A 14,279-nucleotide genomic window follows, 5' to 3' on the forward strand; every position below is an offset into this window, starting at 1 on the left:
AGTTCAGAGGTTTAGTCCATTATCATAATGGCGGGGAGCATGGTGGCATACAGGCTGACATGGTGTTGGAGGAGCTGAGAGTTCTGCATCTGGATTTACAGGCAGCAGGAAGAAACTGAGACACACTAGTCCTGATTTGGGGCTTCTGAGACCTCAAAGCCCATCATCAGTGACACACTCCCTTCAACAAAGAAAGACATACTCCAACAAGGCCACATATTCTACTAGTGCCACCCTCTATGGCTCTATGGGGGCCATTTTCATTCTACCCAGCACATCCCAGGTGGGCCTCACACTCTTGAAACTGAGGTGAGGCTGACTCTGCACTCCTGATCTTCCCGCTTCTAGACCCCACATGCGAGGATTATGAACCAACACCATACTGTATAGCCTTCTATATTTGCTACTAGTTTTGTTGGTCAGGCAAGGTATCTGTGTATCAGTCAGTGTTCTCTAGAGGAACACAACCAATAGTGTGAAAACAAGTATGTGTATTACACAGATATTTATGACAATTTATTAATTCCACTTTAAACCACAATACCTAAATCACACCTGACACACTCCAAAACAGATAGTCAGTCTTTGTTGCTGGGAGCTCAGCTGGCAGAATAGTCCCACAGTAGATGTCTCACTTTGGGGTCTAACACCCACTGTTACTTAGGCCAAAAGGCAGGGGACCTCAGTAGTTCCAATCTGGCACTGGACGTCTGAAGTCTACTCTAGAGTTACTGTTCCCTAGTCAAAAATAAAAGCTTGGAAGTGCTGGTTCCACCATTACAAAAGACAGTAGTAGTAGCATTGGCAGCTCAATTAAGGCAAAACAACTTGATCTTGGCTGTTACCAGGGGGCTCCCCACAATTGGGGGGGCTCCCACAGTTCCCAAAACAATCATCAGAGTTCTTCAGCTGAGGATTCTAATTTGTGGCAAGTTGATATTAAAATGCACCCAGATAATATCTGAGGCTACAAAAGGCAGGACACACTATGACGTTGTAGTCCATCATGGGAGGAAATGCTTGGGGCACAATCACGATTTGATATTGCATCCAATAAAAGGATCAGAGAGAGGTGACTATGGGAGCTCACTCATTTTCTTTTTATTCAGTTTAGGTTTCCAATCTACAGGGTGCTACTGTCTGCATCTAAAATAGGTCTTTAAAAAAAAAAGATTTATTTATGAATATAAGAGCTCTATGTGCTTGTATACCTGTATGGCAGAAGAGGGCATCAGTATTACATTATCAATGGTTCTGACCCACCATCTGGTTGCTAGGAATTGAACTCAGGACCTCTGGAAGAACAGTCAGTGCTGTTCACCATTGAACCATCTCTCCAGCCACAGAACAATCAAGGAACTAATGGGTTTACATGCTCAGCGGGCTGTTTCTATGGGGACTCTAAATTCAATATAATTAACATTATTAAGTTAAACCACAGCTTCATCCTGTCAACTCGACACTTAAATATATCAATTTACATCATAACTTTTTACTCCATGCCCATAAAATTTCACTCTCATCTCTAGGACAGGCATTTAGTCCATCTCTAAATGTCCTCATGATGTTTAATAGTGCCAGCACAATTCCAATGTTTAGTCTCTTGACTGTAAAATTTAAACAAACAGTTGCTTATCTCAGAGACACAAAAAGACTACTCTATTTAATATGCAGTGGAACAGTGGGAACTTTCCTATTTCAGCGGAGAGTAACAGACATCTAAGAAAATGTTTTAAAGACAAAAGCCCAGAAGGGCAAACCCAAGTCCTATACATGGCATCTGATATTCATAATGGAATCATCTGGACTCCAAAGGATCTAGCCCACACCAACCCTCCATCTCTGATGCTGAAGAACAGATAGCCTCTCCCATAGGTCAGCTCCTTCCTCAGTGGACAGCCTATGGCTTCAGACATTTCTAACAGGTTTGGCTTATAATGCAACTTATCTGTCACTTTCCACACAGGGACTTTTATGACACTGAACATCCCCCAAATTGCTTGTCTCAAGCATGATGTCACAATGGTTCAAACCAATGACTTCCTCAATGTTACATCTTATGTTAAGGTTATTTTTATAAAATTGTGTTTCTCAGTTTCTCTCTTAACCCAGCTATCACATAATTATGACTCGCATATATTATTTGTCTATCAAGATTTACAGCATAATCCTGAGCAGTTTTAATCTCTTTTTAATCCTCTAAATTAATCTGGTTTCTCCAGGCATAAATCCCAGGGATACTTGCACTTTATCGCATTCCTTGCTCAGCTGATCTCTCCAGTTGTCTTCTGGACCTCTGCCTATGGTTGAATCCACTAATTGTACCATGGGAGGTATGTTTTATTAACTGAGAGCAACTGACCTTTGGAGTTGCAGTTGCTAAGTAAGCACAGCTGTGTCACAGCAGGAGACTCCTCTGACCAGCACTAAGTCCTCCCTCTGAGGCATGCAGGCCTGCTTGCTTTCCAGGCAGGAGTAATCTGCCTGGTTCTGTGGCTGTGCCCTGCTTACCTTACTTGTGCTCTCAGAGCTGCCTAATTTCTCTAAGTAATGAAGCTCTGGAGGGTGGCCATCCTTTCAAACCCCAGAGTTGGATTAAGCCTCGGCTGAAGCAGTTGCACTTTTTCCTCCTCCCCTTAGTAAACTACCTTAGGTCTCAGAGCGTGCTAGTTTGCACTTTTCTTCCGGAATGTTCCTAATGTCTAATAATGAATTTTTAGGGTATGAATACATGTCCCATGTTGGATTCCGTATGTAGAGGAATTAGTACTATGATACAAATCATAGATTTAATGCAGTGGCAGTTTATCTTTAGCCAGGTAATTTACCCAAGTAATGACATATGGATACTATGATTTATTTAATTAGCCCAGAGCTCAATACTGAGCAATAATTACTCTGTCCTAAATATTCAATCTAGTCTAGCTTCCACAGAGCCAAATTTCCCATTACAGTTACTTTTTAAATCATTTCTTAGTTCTGGTTAAATCCTCCTGATGGAGTTTGGTCCTCTGCTGTGGCTTATTTTCCTACCTCTTTCTCTTTCTCCACCCTTCCTCAGAACCAGATGTCCCACCGATTCCCTGTATTGCTGGACGTTGGCTGATTGGCATTTTATTAGCAAAACAGAGAAGAAAAGATAGGCATGTTTACACAAACTTGAGACAAGGGAAACTTAGAACAAAAATTACAATGCCATATTTGGCTTGAAACGAGATAGTGGGGTAAAGAAATCAGCATTTAAATAAACAAGGGTAAACTGTTCACAGTGCACAGTGATCATGCCAACAGTGAGTTAATTTAGGCTGACAGAGGATTGACTGGAGAGAAAGCTTTTCCACATTCCTCCCATCTGTAGAGTTTCTCTCCAGCATGAGCTATCAAATGTGTAAAAAGAATCTGGGAAGGTCTAAACACTTGCCACATACTTCACACTTGTAGTATTTCTCTTCTGTATAAATTTTCTTGTGTTTAGAAAGTACTGATGGAAAATGGAAGGCTTGGATGATACTTTACTTCTGTACATGTTTTCCTCCTGTATGCATTCTTTTGTGTTTAGAAAGTAATGATGGACAATGAAAGGCCTTGTCGCAAACTTGACATTTGTAGGGTTTCTCTCCTGTATGAAGTCTCTTGTGTATAGAAAGTTTTGAAGGACGATTGTATGTCTTACCACAAACTTCACATTTGTAGGGATTTTCTGCTGTATGAAGTCTCATGTGTTTAGAAACTAAGGATGGACGATGAAATGCCTTGTCACATACTTCACACTTGTAGGGTTTCTCTCCTGTATGAAGACTCTTGTGATTAGAAAGTAATGAGGAAATATGGAAGGCCTTGCCACAAACTTCACACTGGTAGGGTTTCTCTCCTGTATGAATTCTACTGTGTTTAGAAAGAAATGATGAAATACGGAAGGCCTTGCCACACACTTCACACTTGAATGGTTTCTCTCCTGTATGAATTCTGTTGTGTTCTGAAAGTAATGATGGTAAATGGAAGGCTCTGCCACATACTTCACATTTGTAGGGTTTCTCTCCTGTATGAAGTCTCTTGTGTATAGAAAGTTTTGATGGACGATTGTACACTTTGCCACAAACTTCACATTTGTAGGGATTTTCTCCTGTATGATGTCGCTTGTGTATAGAAAGTTCTGAAGGACTTTTGTACACCTTGCCACAAAGTTCACATTTGTAGGGTTTTCCACCTGTATGTATTCTCTTGTGTTTAGAAAGCAGTGATGGACAATGAAAGGCCTTGTCACATACTTCACATTTGTAGGGTTTCTCTCCTGTATGAATTCTCTTGTGTTTAGAAACTAATGATGGATAATGGAAGGCCTTGCCACATACTTCACACTTGTAGGGTTTCTCTCCTGTATGAAGACTCTTGTGGTTAGAAAGTAATGATGAAATACGGAAGGCCTTGCCACAAACTTCACACTGGTAGGGTTTCTCTCCTGTATGAATTCTATTGTGTTTAGAAAGTAATGATGAAATACGGAAGGCCTTGCCACATACCTCACACTTGTAGGGTTTCTCTCCTGTATGAATTCTGATGTGTTCTGAACGTAATGATGGTAAACGGAAGGCTTTGTCACATACTTCACATTTGTATGGTTTCTCTCCTGTGTGAATTCTCTTGTGTCCTGAAAGAAATGATGAAGTACGGAAAGCCTTGCCACATATTTCACATTTGTAGGGCTTCTCTCCCGTATGGATTTTCATATGCTTATAAAGGACTGATGGATAATGGAAGGTCGTTCCACATACTTGACACTTGTAGGGTTTCTCTCCTGTATGAATTCTCTTGTGGTTAGAAAGTACTGATGGATAATGGAAGGCCTTGCCACATACTTCACACTTGTAGCGTTTCTCTCCTATATGAATTTTATTGTGTTTAGAAAGTAATGATGAAATACGGAAGGCCTTGCCACACACTTCACACTTGTACGGTTTCTCTCCTGTATGAATTCTGTTGTGTTCTGAAAGTAATGATGGTAAATGGAAGACTTTGCCACATACTTCACACTTGTAGTATTTCTGTCCTGTATGAAGTCTCTTGTGTCCTGAAAGTAATGATGGCAAAGAGAAGGCTCTGCCACATACTTCACATCTGTAGGGTTTCTCTCCTGTATGAAGACTCTTGTGTACAGAATGTAATGTTGAAAAATGGAAGGCCTTGCCACATACTTGATATTTGTAGGGTTTCTCTCCTGTATGAATTCTCTTGTGTTCAGAGAGTACTGATGGACAATGAATGGACTTGTCAGGGTCTTCAAGCTTGCAGGGCTTCACTCTTAAATGAATTCTCTGGTGGTTATTAACATTTTCTTTGCAATCAAAGGCTTTGCCACATTCTTTGGATATATAGCATTTTTTTCCTGATGAGGAAAGGTTGAGAAATGAGTAAAAACTGAGCAAAATTCTTTATATTTACAATGCTAATTTTTAAAAACATTTACTCATACTTGCAAGTTTCTATATGAATGATAAGCTATACTCAAATTTCTATACCGATATTCAATGAAATCTAATTTAAAACATACAATTGGTGAAAATCATGTAATCTATCACTGAAGCAAGAAAACCATGACAACAGAGAACACAGAAATTATGAAATATTAATCAAAGTCAAACATATAAGGCATAATATCAGAAAAGAAGACCCATAATAGCATTATACAAATGCAAATTAGCCTTTTAAACTTTTATGACTAAATGAAAAAAAAAATTAAAAGTAGTGTAACTTAGAAAACATCTCCATATACAATTTGTATATATCCAAAATATAGAGTTTTCATTTTGGAAGTTATAAAAATATGGCTGCATGTGAAGAAGATGGTCCATAATAACATTAAATGATACATTTCAAGGATTCAAGACAATAAGTTTTATGCATAACTTATGAAGAAAATAAATAGCCAAACTAAAAATCACTTAGAAACAACAGAGCAGGGGCGGAAGAGATGGCTCAATAGTTAGGAGCTCTGAATGCTCTTCCAGAGGACCCAGGTTCAATTTCTAGTGTCTACATGGCAGCTTACACCTGTCTGTAACTTCAAGATCTAACACACTCACACAGACATAATATGCAGTCAAAATACAAATGCACATAAAATAAATTAAAAAAAGAGAAAGAAAAGAGCTTTGGATGTCATGGTAAACATAAGTTAACCTCATGATAGGAGAAAACAAAGCTTATGAGACTCAACGCCATCCTGAATATCACATAAACGTCCTCCAATGACAGCAAAAGACAGAAAATGAAATTTTTTAAACGATGATTTCCCTCCGAACATTGTGTCTCCATAGCTTCATGCTGTATCTTTGAATCTCCCACTCTGTCCTCTGACCCCTCATTCCAGCATACCTGGCGGCAGGGTGGCAGCTGCTTGTCTAGTCACATCTGAAGGCTCTTGTCTTTGCTCCAGAAATGTGACCAGGGATGGCTTAGAGGAAGCAAGACCTGTTTGTGAGAAAAGGAAATAACGTTGTTAGTGTGTTGTCCTGGGTAATAAAATGTTGTTTCTCGGACTGTGTGTATTAGGAAGGAGAAGACACAATAAAACAGTGTAGAGGATTAGTTTTTTATGTTTTCTTGATAGGAGGGATTTAGGATTTTTCGGGTCCCGAGCTTCACATTTTTTAGTTACAAGGAAAACTTGTAAAACTGAAGTATGTTAGAAAGTCTCTTTCAGGTATATCACTACTGATCATGTCACTGACTTTCTAATATAAAGCATACATTTAAAAAGGGAGTGGGGTTATGAACACAAGAATAGTTTTAAGGTATATGATTAATTTTAATTTTCCTTAAAGGTACTCCTTTAAAGGTAGCCCTATAAAGCTCATTGTTGGAAGCACAAGCTCCCATGAGATATTATTGTACGAAGGGAGCAAATGCAAATTTCATGCTGACATTTAATTAAGACTTCATCATGAAAATGATCCTCACCCAGGAACACAAGGTTGCTGTAATTCTCCAACATCACATCCCTGTACAAATTCCACTGAGCAGGGCCCAGGCATGCCCACTCCTCTGCAGAGAAATAAATGGCCACATCACTGAAAGACAGCATATCCTGAAATAAAGAAAAAAAGAGTGACTACCACACATTATGCTAATTACATACACACCAAGAGGTGTCATGTGCTTCTGCATACCAATCTAAAGGTCACCCAGAATGAGAGGAGAGCTGAAAATGCTCCTGATATAGGTAATATTGCTAATATATTTCTGATGTGGTGCTGGAATGTTACAGAGTACTCATCTTTAAGGAAAACTGATGGAAGATCCTAGAAATTCCTATGGATATTGTTCTTTTAAGAACCATAAAATGGAGAGAGAGTGCATCTACAAACAGTATATTGGGAATGGAGAGGGGGTCAACAGTTAAGAACACTGGCTACTCTTCCAAAGGACCTGGGGTTGATTCCAAGAAGCCATAATCCGCTTACAACTAAGTGAGCCATATGGCAGCTCTCACACTTAGAGGATCAGACATGTATGCTACTAAATTACAATCACATATATGCCTTAGTTGGGGCTTGTATTCTTGTCATGAAGCTCCATGACCAAAAACTGACTGGGGATGAGAGGCTTTATTGGGCTTCCATAGCACTGTTCATCACTGAAGGAAGTCAGGACAGGGTCTCAAATAGGAACCTGGAGGCAGGAACCGATGCAGAGGTCACGAACGCGGGGTGGGGGGTGGGTGGGTGAGGGGGCATGTGTGTGTGTGTGTTCTGCTTACAGACTTGTTATACGAGGCCTGCTGAGCCTGCCTCTTCATAGAACCCAGGGCCACCAGCCCAGGGGTAGCACCTCCCTATCAGGCTGTGCCATGTTCTGTCAATCACTAAGTAAGAAAATGCTCCATAGGCTGTGACAGCCCAATCTTATAAAGGCATTTCCTAAACCGAAATTCCCTACACTCCCATAACCATAGTTGTTTTGACATTCACATGAATTTAGCCAGCACAACAAAAAAAATTAATAGTGATATTTTGAAAAAAATATACTTTAGCGTCCCATGCTTGTATTATAATACAACACACATTATGTATATTTTTCACAGTAGGGAGCCATGGTGTTGGAGAAGGTACTTCTCAACCCAATATGCACAATCACAAATGACAAATAAAGATGCAGATCTGAAGCAGCAGCTCTGGGCTAAGTCTGCCTTCCTGAGCATGACGGGAGTGATGCAAATAACAATGTACCAAGGAACAGGAGTTTGAACAGCCAATGGGTAGAACAATAAATGAGTTTGTAGGCAAATGGAATCAAGTGTATTAACAAAGTTATAATTTAAAAAATTAGCAATAAGGTAAACCATCGCAGGGACCTATACTAACCTAAGACTGTCTCAGGGGCACCCAGGAAAGGACAATGGGAACTTTAGTTCTTTGTCCCTGTCCAGTGGTGGAATTGGCCAGGCCAGTCTTACACAGGATCCAGTGCTACAACCTTCTGGTCCCAGGTATTGTCTTCTTTATGTATTTTTCCTTATTTCTCATCTCTGGTCTAACCATTCCACACCTAGCCACTTAGAACTTTATCCCTGTGAGATCAGGTTAGCATCTGTACCCTAAGATTCCTTCATCTTATTTGAATAAAAAACAACCAAAACCCCAACACTCATTGATCATTGTTTCTCCAGGTTTCTTCTTCCTGATATTACTAGCCAATGGGATAAAAATTACAGCTCTCAGGTGATTTAAAATCCTTTAGTTTCAACGTCTGACTGTCGATAGATTTCTGAGGCAGCATAAAGGGCCCAAGCACAGAAAAGAGATAGAGGAGTCAACAGACAGGACTGTGTTTATTATCTCACACACTGAAAGACAGACTCACTCCCATGAGTAATGAAGGAGTCTAATGGGGAGGGGACACAACCCTTTCTAGGAGTAGAATAAGGGGCTTGGGAATGAGGAAACTGTTGCATCATGAACTCCACTTTTCTCTCCTGAAGTCTCTCCTTCATCAAACTGTTTGTCAAAGCTGAGACAGGTTGACCCATCAGACACTAGACTCTTGAAAGGGTGAGAGGGCTGCTGGCAGAGTCACCTGTAATCTCCTATCAGTCCTGCTTTACCACCAGGCACAGTGGATCAGCTCCAGTGATCTCAGCTTAGAAGTGTTTGCGGTACAAGTAAGTTAGTCTGATAGAGCAAGAAGCATGGTCACGCATCACATGGGACTTGCCTTTTTATGCCTGAAACAATAATGGTCCTGTCTCATGTGACAGTCTTGCTGTAAAAACAGAATTTACTTGTCCCAGACAGTTTGCTTACCTCACACAAACTCCCAATCCCACACTTTTAGGAGTGTTGGTGTCCCTTTCTGTGAGGATTAATAAACAGTCTCATTTCTTGCTGTCAGCCTCTTTCCTGCCTTTGATTTCTTTACTCTGTGCTCACAAATCTTACATCATCCATATTGTCACAAATGATCACATTTCATCCTTTAATGTAGTGGAATACTATCCCAAATAAAACATGTGTACTACAGTTCTTTGATTGTTTTATATTTACGGTTTAGTTAAAATTTATGCAAATTAAAGAACTTCATTTCTGACCTCATTAAGATGACCTCAAAATCACAGAAAAGGAGAATATAAAAAGTAAAGTATTATGTTAAAAGAATACAGAGTTGTTTTATAACTGAAAAGAATAGCAGATCTCTGTGAGTTTAAGGCCTGGTCTACAGAGTGATACCAGGACAGCTAGAGCTGCACACGGAGAAACCCTGTCTCAAAAAGCAAGCAAACAAACAACTCCCCCTCACAAAAGGTCACACTGGCATCTCCCCTCAATATCCTACACAGTCTATAGAAATATTTGCCAATAATATTACTTTGATGAATACCAAGAGACGGATTGTAAGAGTATAATAATGAACTTCATAAAACCATGAAAAGTTTAGAAAAGGCATGAGAAAACATCTCAATGGCATTAACAATAATGCACTTAAGGAGAATAAGTGCTTGAGTGATACCCATCGAGCCAAAAAGAATGATGAAAAATCACAAAGGCAATCCAGGATTTGAAACTGGAATTCAATAAAGAGAGATACTGACTCAAGCTTAAGACAGAACTAGGAAACGTAAAAATCCAAATAAAGAACAAAAAGAAAAACTCACAATAAGACAAACCAGCAGAAAATACATTATCAGGACTTGTTCCTCAAGGAGATTTATGTAGGCTTTGTTGTGCATAGAGGGCTGAATTAACTACCCCCAGAAGAATTTTCACCTAATTGTGCTTATGCAAAGATGTGCCTAAAATAACACATAGGGAGCAGACTCCCAACATTTGAACCAGCACCCTGTACTGAGTCGTGTTGGGCCACAAAGACACTGACAGTGAAGCTGTTTGGGAATAGTAGAGACATAATGGAGGGTACCTATGATCTCACAGGGAAATGGGAAATAACTGAGAAACAATAATTAGGGAGGTGGAAGAACATAAATATGGATTTGAAGAGTGTCTTTGCACTCACTGACTGAAATATTTTAACACAAAAGCAGAAATCATACCACTGTGTGCTTCTCAGGTTTATTCCTTTATCCTTTTGATGTCTATCAAATCTGTCCAAATAACAGTTTGTATCCTTTTATGCGTGGCCTCTGACATGTACACAGCCATCACCAGAAACTGAATAACAACCTGTCAAAAGGTTCCTTCAGAGTTTTCCTAGAATGACTTGTCAAACCTGACTTTAAGTCTGTTAAAACCAGTAAGTCCTTGATTCATATCATTGCTCACACTAACATTAGGACAAAATAAAATGAGCCTTCAAGGAAAGGGTGGAACTGCACACCATAGGAGACTGGACCTTCCTGAGCAAGAGGATGGAATATCACTTTAACAGTTTCCTGGCTGGAGGGCTGTGATATCACATGTGAAGGACAGTGGTAGATGTGGCTGTCATTTTCTATTTGTAGAGTCTGAATTTTCTTATGGAAAAATCTGAAGAAAGCACCATGAGATCATGACAGAAAACAACAGAGAAAAGTATGCGAAGATAACTAACATTCTCTCCAAATACAGAGGAAGAGTCAAGCAAGCAAAAGAAAATCTTTCCAAACAAATTCCTAATCAACACATGATGTCATTAACAAAAGGATGCTAGTGAAAACCTGGAGATTAGATTTCAAACACAGTCATTAGAACTTCTCTAAGCACATGTGTAAGTTTTGATAGTAAGATGTCAGTTGGATGGATTCCTGTCAGGTCGCTGGTGCTCAGAAGTAGGAGGAACCAGAAGTAATTACTACACCCAATCGACTGTTTTTGAGAATCTTTTAAAAACAGCATCTCATGTAGTTTAGGCTCATCTTGCATGCCTATGAATCAGAGGATCACTATGATCTCCACGTTTCCTGACTCCTCCTCAAAATGGAGATATGAGAGAGATTAATCATAGAATGGCTTAATTTTCTTTTCAATCATGGAATGTTTAATTGAAAAATAAATGAATAAATAAATAAATATTTGGTACCAGTAAGTTATATATGAGCATGCTGCTGTATCATCCCTACACTGTAAGGAAGCTGTTCTGTTGTGCAAGGCAATGTGCTTTTCCCACTTCATATACTGTTATATTTTTCCTACAGATTAGCAACATTAACTAGGGACTGTCTACTATTTTATATGTGGTTGGAAACTCACTGAAAATTCCAGTAGACAGGACAAGGTGGTCTGAAGCCCATGCTTCCTAAGAGTAGAAATGTCATAAGCCAGTTTCCAGCTCAAAACACTTGGTTTGACTGAAGAGTGACAATATGTGCAAGGTCACCTGAGACAGGGAGAGTGGATGTGGAGGAAAATCCCGAAAACCCTGTGCCTGGCGGTAAATGAAGAACTCTAGGGAGGAGGCTGTCTGCAGAGACTGATGGCCCATGTGTACGTTCATGGCTGTGCAGAGACTGGAAAATTTCAGGTTTGGGGTAGTTGCCTTACCTTGGAGTGGATAAAAAACATGTGACAAATAAAAAAAACCTCCTAGAATCCACTAATGAGGTAGAACATGAGCTCCTACCAGTCCAAAAGCTAAGAATGTCATCAGATAGTACCTTAGGAAAATAGAATAACTCCCCATGACATAGGACCTGCCTCTCTGTGGCACCCACAAACTTCCCTTGATTAAGGATATTCTTTGTTCTGTAACACCATGAAACTGCTTTCATGTTGGAGCATGGAATTTGTGGTAACCTAAATCTGTATTCCCAGTTCATGGCCACTCAAATGGCTCTAGACTAAACTATCTCTTAAACTGTTAAGATGAGAACTGTGGGTTTTGCATCTTCAGGAACCTACTATGTGCAAATCATAAAACAATGAGTGTGCCTCAACTTTCCAAATTCATTTTATATTCTCTGTAATACAGCACAAAAATTTGGGCAAATCTTCTAGAACTATTCAGGGCGCATCAGTGAACCTGGATGCCACATTCAGTAACAGAGTACATTTAAGGGAGTTGAGAAACAGCTGATAATGTGAACAGATAAAAGCATGTACAAAAGTAAAATATACTGAGCCACCAGCAGGGCCATTTCTCCCTTCCCTTTCAGACACACCAGCCCCTCCCAGAGATCAGGAGCTCCATTTCTGTTGTCACATCTAGCCGTCTCTCACAAACTTCAGACACTACACAGCCTCAGAATTGATGAGGTATTACCGTCTAGTGATTTTTACTCGGTTAAAGTCTATTTATATGTGGATTGTGCAAGGATTGGTTCATACCAATTCCAAGATTATTCTGTGGCTATAAACAGTGTACTATGGCGATTTACTTCACTAGAAATTCCTATTCAAACATTCCGGCCCCTCCCAGAGATCATAAGTTCCGTTTCAGTCATCAAAGTCACATCTCACATTTGGAAAAAAAAAAAAAAAAGAGTCCAAACTTCAGGCACTACACGGTCCCAGAAATGATGAGGCATTACTGTTCAGTAATCTTTACTCTGAGCTGTAAAATCTGTAATTATGTGGATTGTGCAAGGACAGGCTCATACCTCTTACAAGATTATTCTGTGGTTATATACCAACAGATGCTGATGATTTAAGGCTCAGGGACATAGAGATTCCTGTCCAATGCCAGGTATCCATGAACCTAACAATTTATTCCCAAGGAAAAGGAACTAACAACCCAACCAACAATTGCCCTCAAAGGACTCTGTCCCTGCAAACTAGGAACTTCAGGAACCTCTTTGAGCTCTAACCAGGAGTACTAAGCAGGACAGGAAGTTCAGGAGGCTAGATGTCCATGTGTTCTAGGAGTCCTGAGCCTTCTGACCATGTGAGTCTGGGTCAGCTAGGGAGAACTGGTTTACCCAGGAAAGATGAGTGAGCTTTCTTCGGCTCCTTAGGCACAGGCAGTCAGCAGACTCAGCCTGCCCTTGAAATCCTGTTGTTTCCAACCTTCTCCCTAGTCAAACTTGCACCCGGGGGCAGTGGCCCAGCCTAGGTCAGCACAACACCTCCACGTCAGCTTCCCGGTCTCCCAACCAGTCCAAGTCAGCTCCCTCCGCGCCGGACCCGCCACCGTGCAATGCTCAGATCTGCAGGACGCCCCAGCTCCCTGCACCAACCTCTACGTCAGAAATCCACGCCCAGCACTGAGCAGCAGGACACGCTCCTAACTTGAGCGAGAAGCGAAGTTTGAATAAGGAATGCGGAAGCTTGATACCCACAGTCCCTTTGTGTGACGTCACATGCTCAGGACTACATTTCCCACAGGTCAGTGCGAAGGACTTCCAGGAATCCAGGAAGAGGATTTGTACAGTACTACGGTTCCCGCCCAGCTGTGTGAAATTGAGGTTGGAAGGAAACAGGGTTCCGCGCAGTCTGCCACAGGAAATTCAGCCTATTTTAAAGTTCTGTGGTTGCAGCATAGGGGCCGGCGGTCGAGCTTTCCCAGTAATGTTTATCACGTTTGCTAGTTATTTCTGCAAAACGTTGTGATTTTAAAGTTCCGATCTACTTACAGCAGGAAAAATTCAGATTCATCTGCGTTACTTAAAAATAAGGAAGCAGGAAGCTTCCTAATGTAGGCCTGAGGATTATCTCTTTACGATGCTTATTGAAGCCAACCTTGGTGACCTGGCCTATATCCAGTGTGTCAGCAGCTTAAGACAGAAGAATCAGAAATCAAGGCTCGTCACTACCAGGTGTTGTCTGATGACATGCTTTCCTCCTCTGCAACTCTCCCAAGAAGGGCACCGATCCTGGGATCACATTGATGTGTGTACTGATTCTTGGTGCATTGTG

At 40.5% G+C, this 14,279-nt stretch overlaps 1 protein-coding gene and 1 long non-coding RNA gene across 3 annotated transcripts in view; one reads left to right on the top strand and one right to left on the bottom strand.

Annotated features, from left to right (window-relative positions):
- LOC132653114 (uncharacterized) overlaps nt 1-11,605 on the top strand; it is a 37,909-nt gene extending 26,304 nt beyond the window's left edge. For both annotated transcript variants that reach the window (XR_009590824.1, XR_009590822.1), the window contains exon 4: nt 10,952-11,605. This is a non-coding gene — a long non-coding RNA (uncharacterized LOC132653114). The remainder of the gene's footprint in view (nt 1-10,951) is intronic.
- LOC132653110 (zinc finger protein 728-like) lies at nt 504-13,725 on the bottom strand. Its single transcript, XM_060380372.1, has 4 exons — nt 13,601-13,725; nt 6,958-7,084; nt 6,373-6,468; nt 504-5,383 (listed from the first exon to the last, which is right to left on the bottom strand). Exons 2-4 carry the CDS (start codon nt 7,079-7,081, stop codon nt 3,513-3,515), a joined length of 2,091 nt encoding a protein of 696 aa, XP_060236355.1. The 5' UTR covers nt 7,082-7,084; nt 13,601-13,725; the 3' UTR covers nt 504-3,512.
- Nucleotides 13,726-14,279: the final 554 nt, after the last annotated feature.

Source organism: Meriones unguiculatus, chromosome 3, assembly GCF_030254825.1.
Source record: "Meriones unguiculatus strain TT.TT164.6M chromosome 3, Bangor_MerUng_6.1, whole genome shotgun sequence".
Lineage (NCBI taxonomy): Eukaryota > Metazoa > Chordata > Mammalia > Rodentia > Muridae > Meriones > Meriones unguiculatus.

Coding starts and splice junctions, on each gene's coding strand:
- LOC132653110 (XM_060380372.1), bottom strand. CDS start 7,081: ATGCTGTCTTTCAGTGATGTGGCCATTTATTTCTCTGCAGAGGAGTGG. Junction 6,469..6,957: donor CAGCAACCTTGTGTTCCTGG/GTGAGGATCATT, acceptor TCTCACAAACAG/GTCTTGCTTCCTCTAAGCCA. Junction 5,384..6,372: donor AGCTGCCACCCTGCCGCCAG/GTATGCTGGAAT, acceptor TTTCCTCATCAG/GAAAAAAATGCTATATATCC.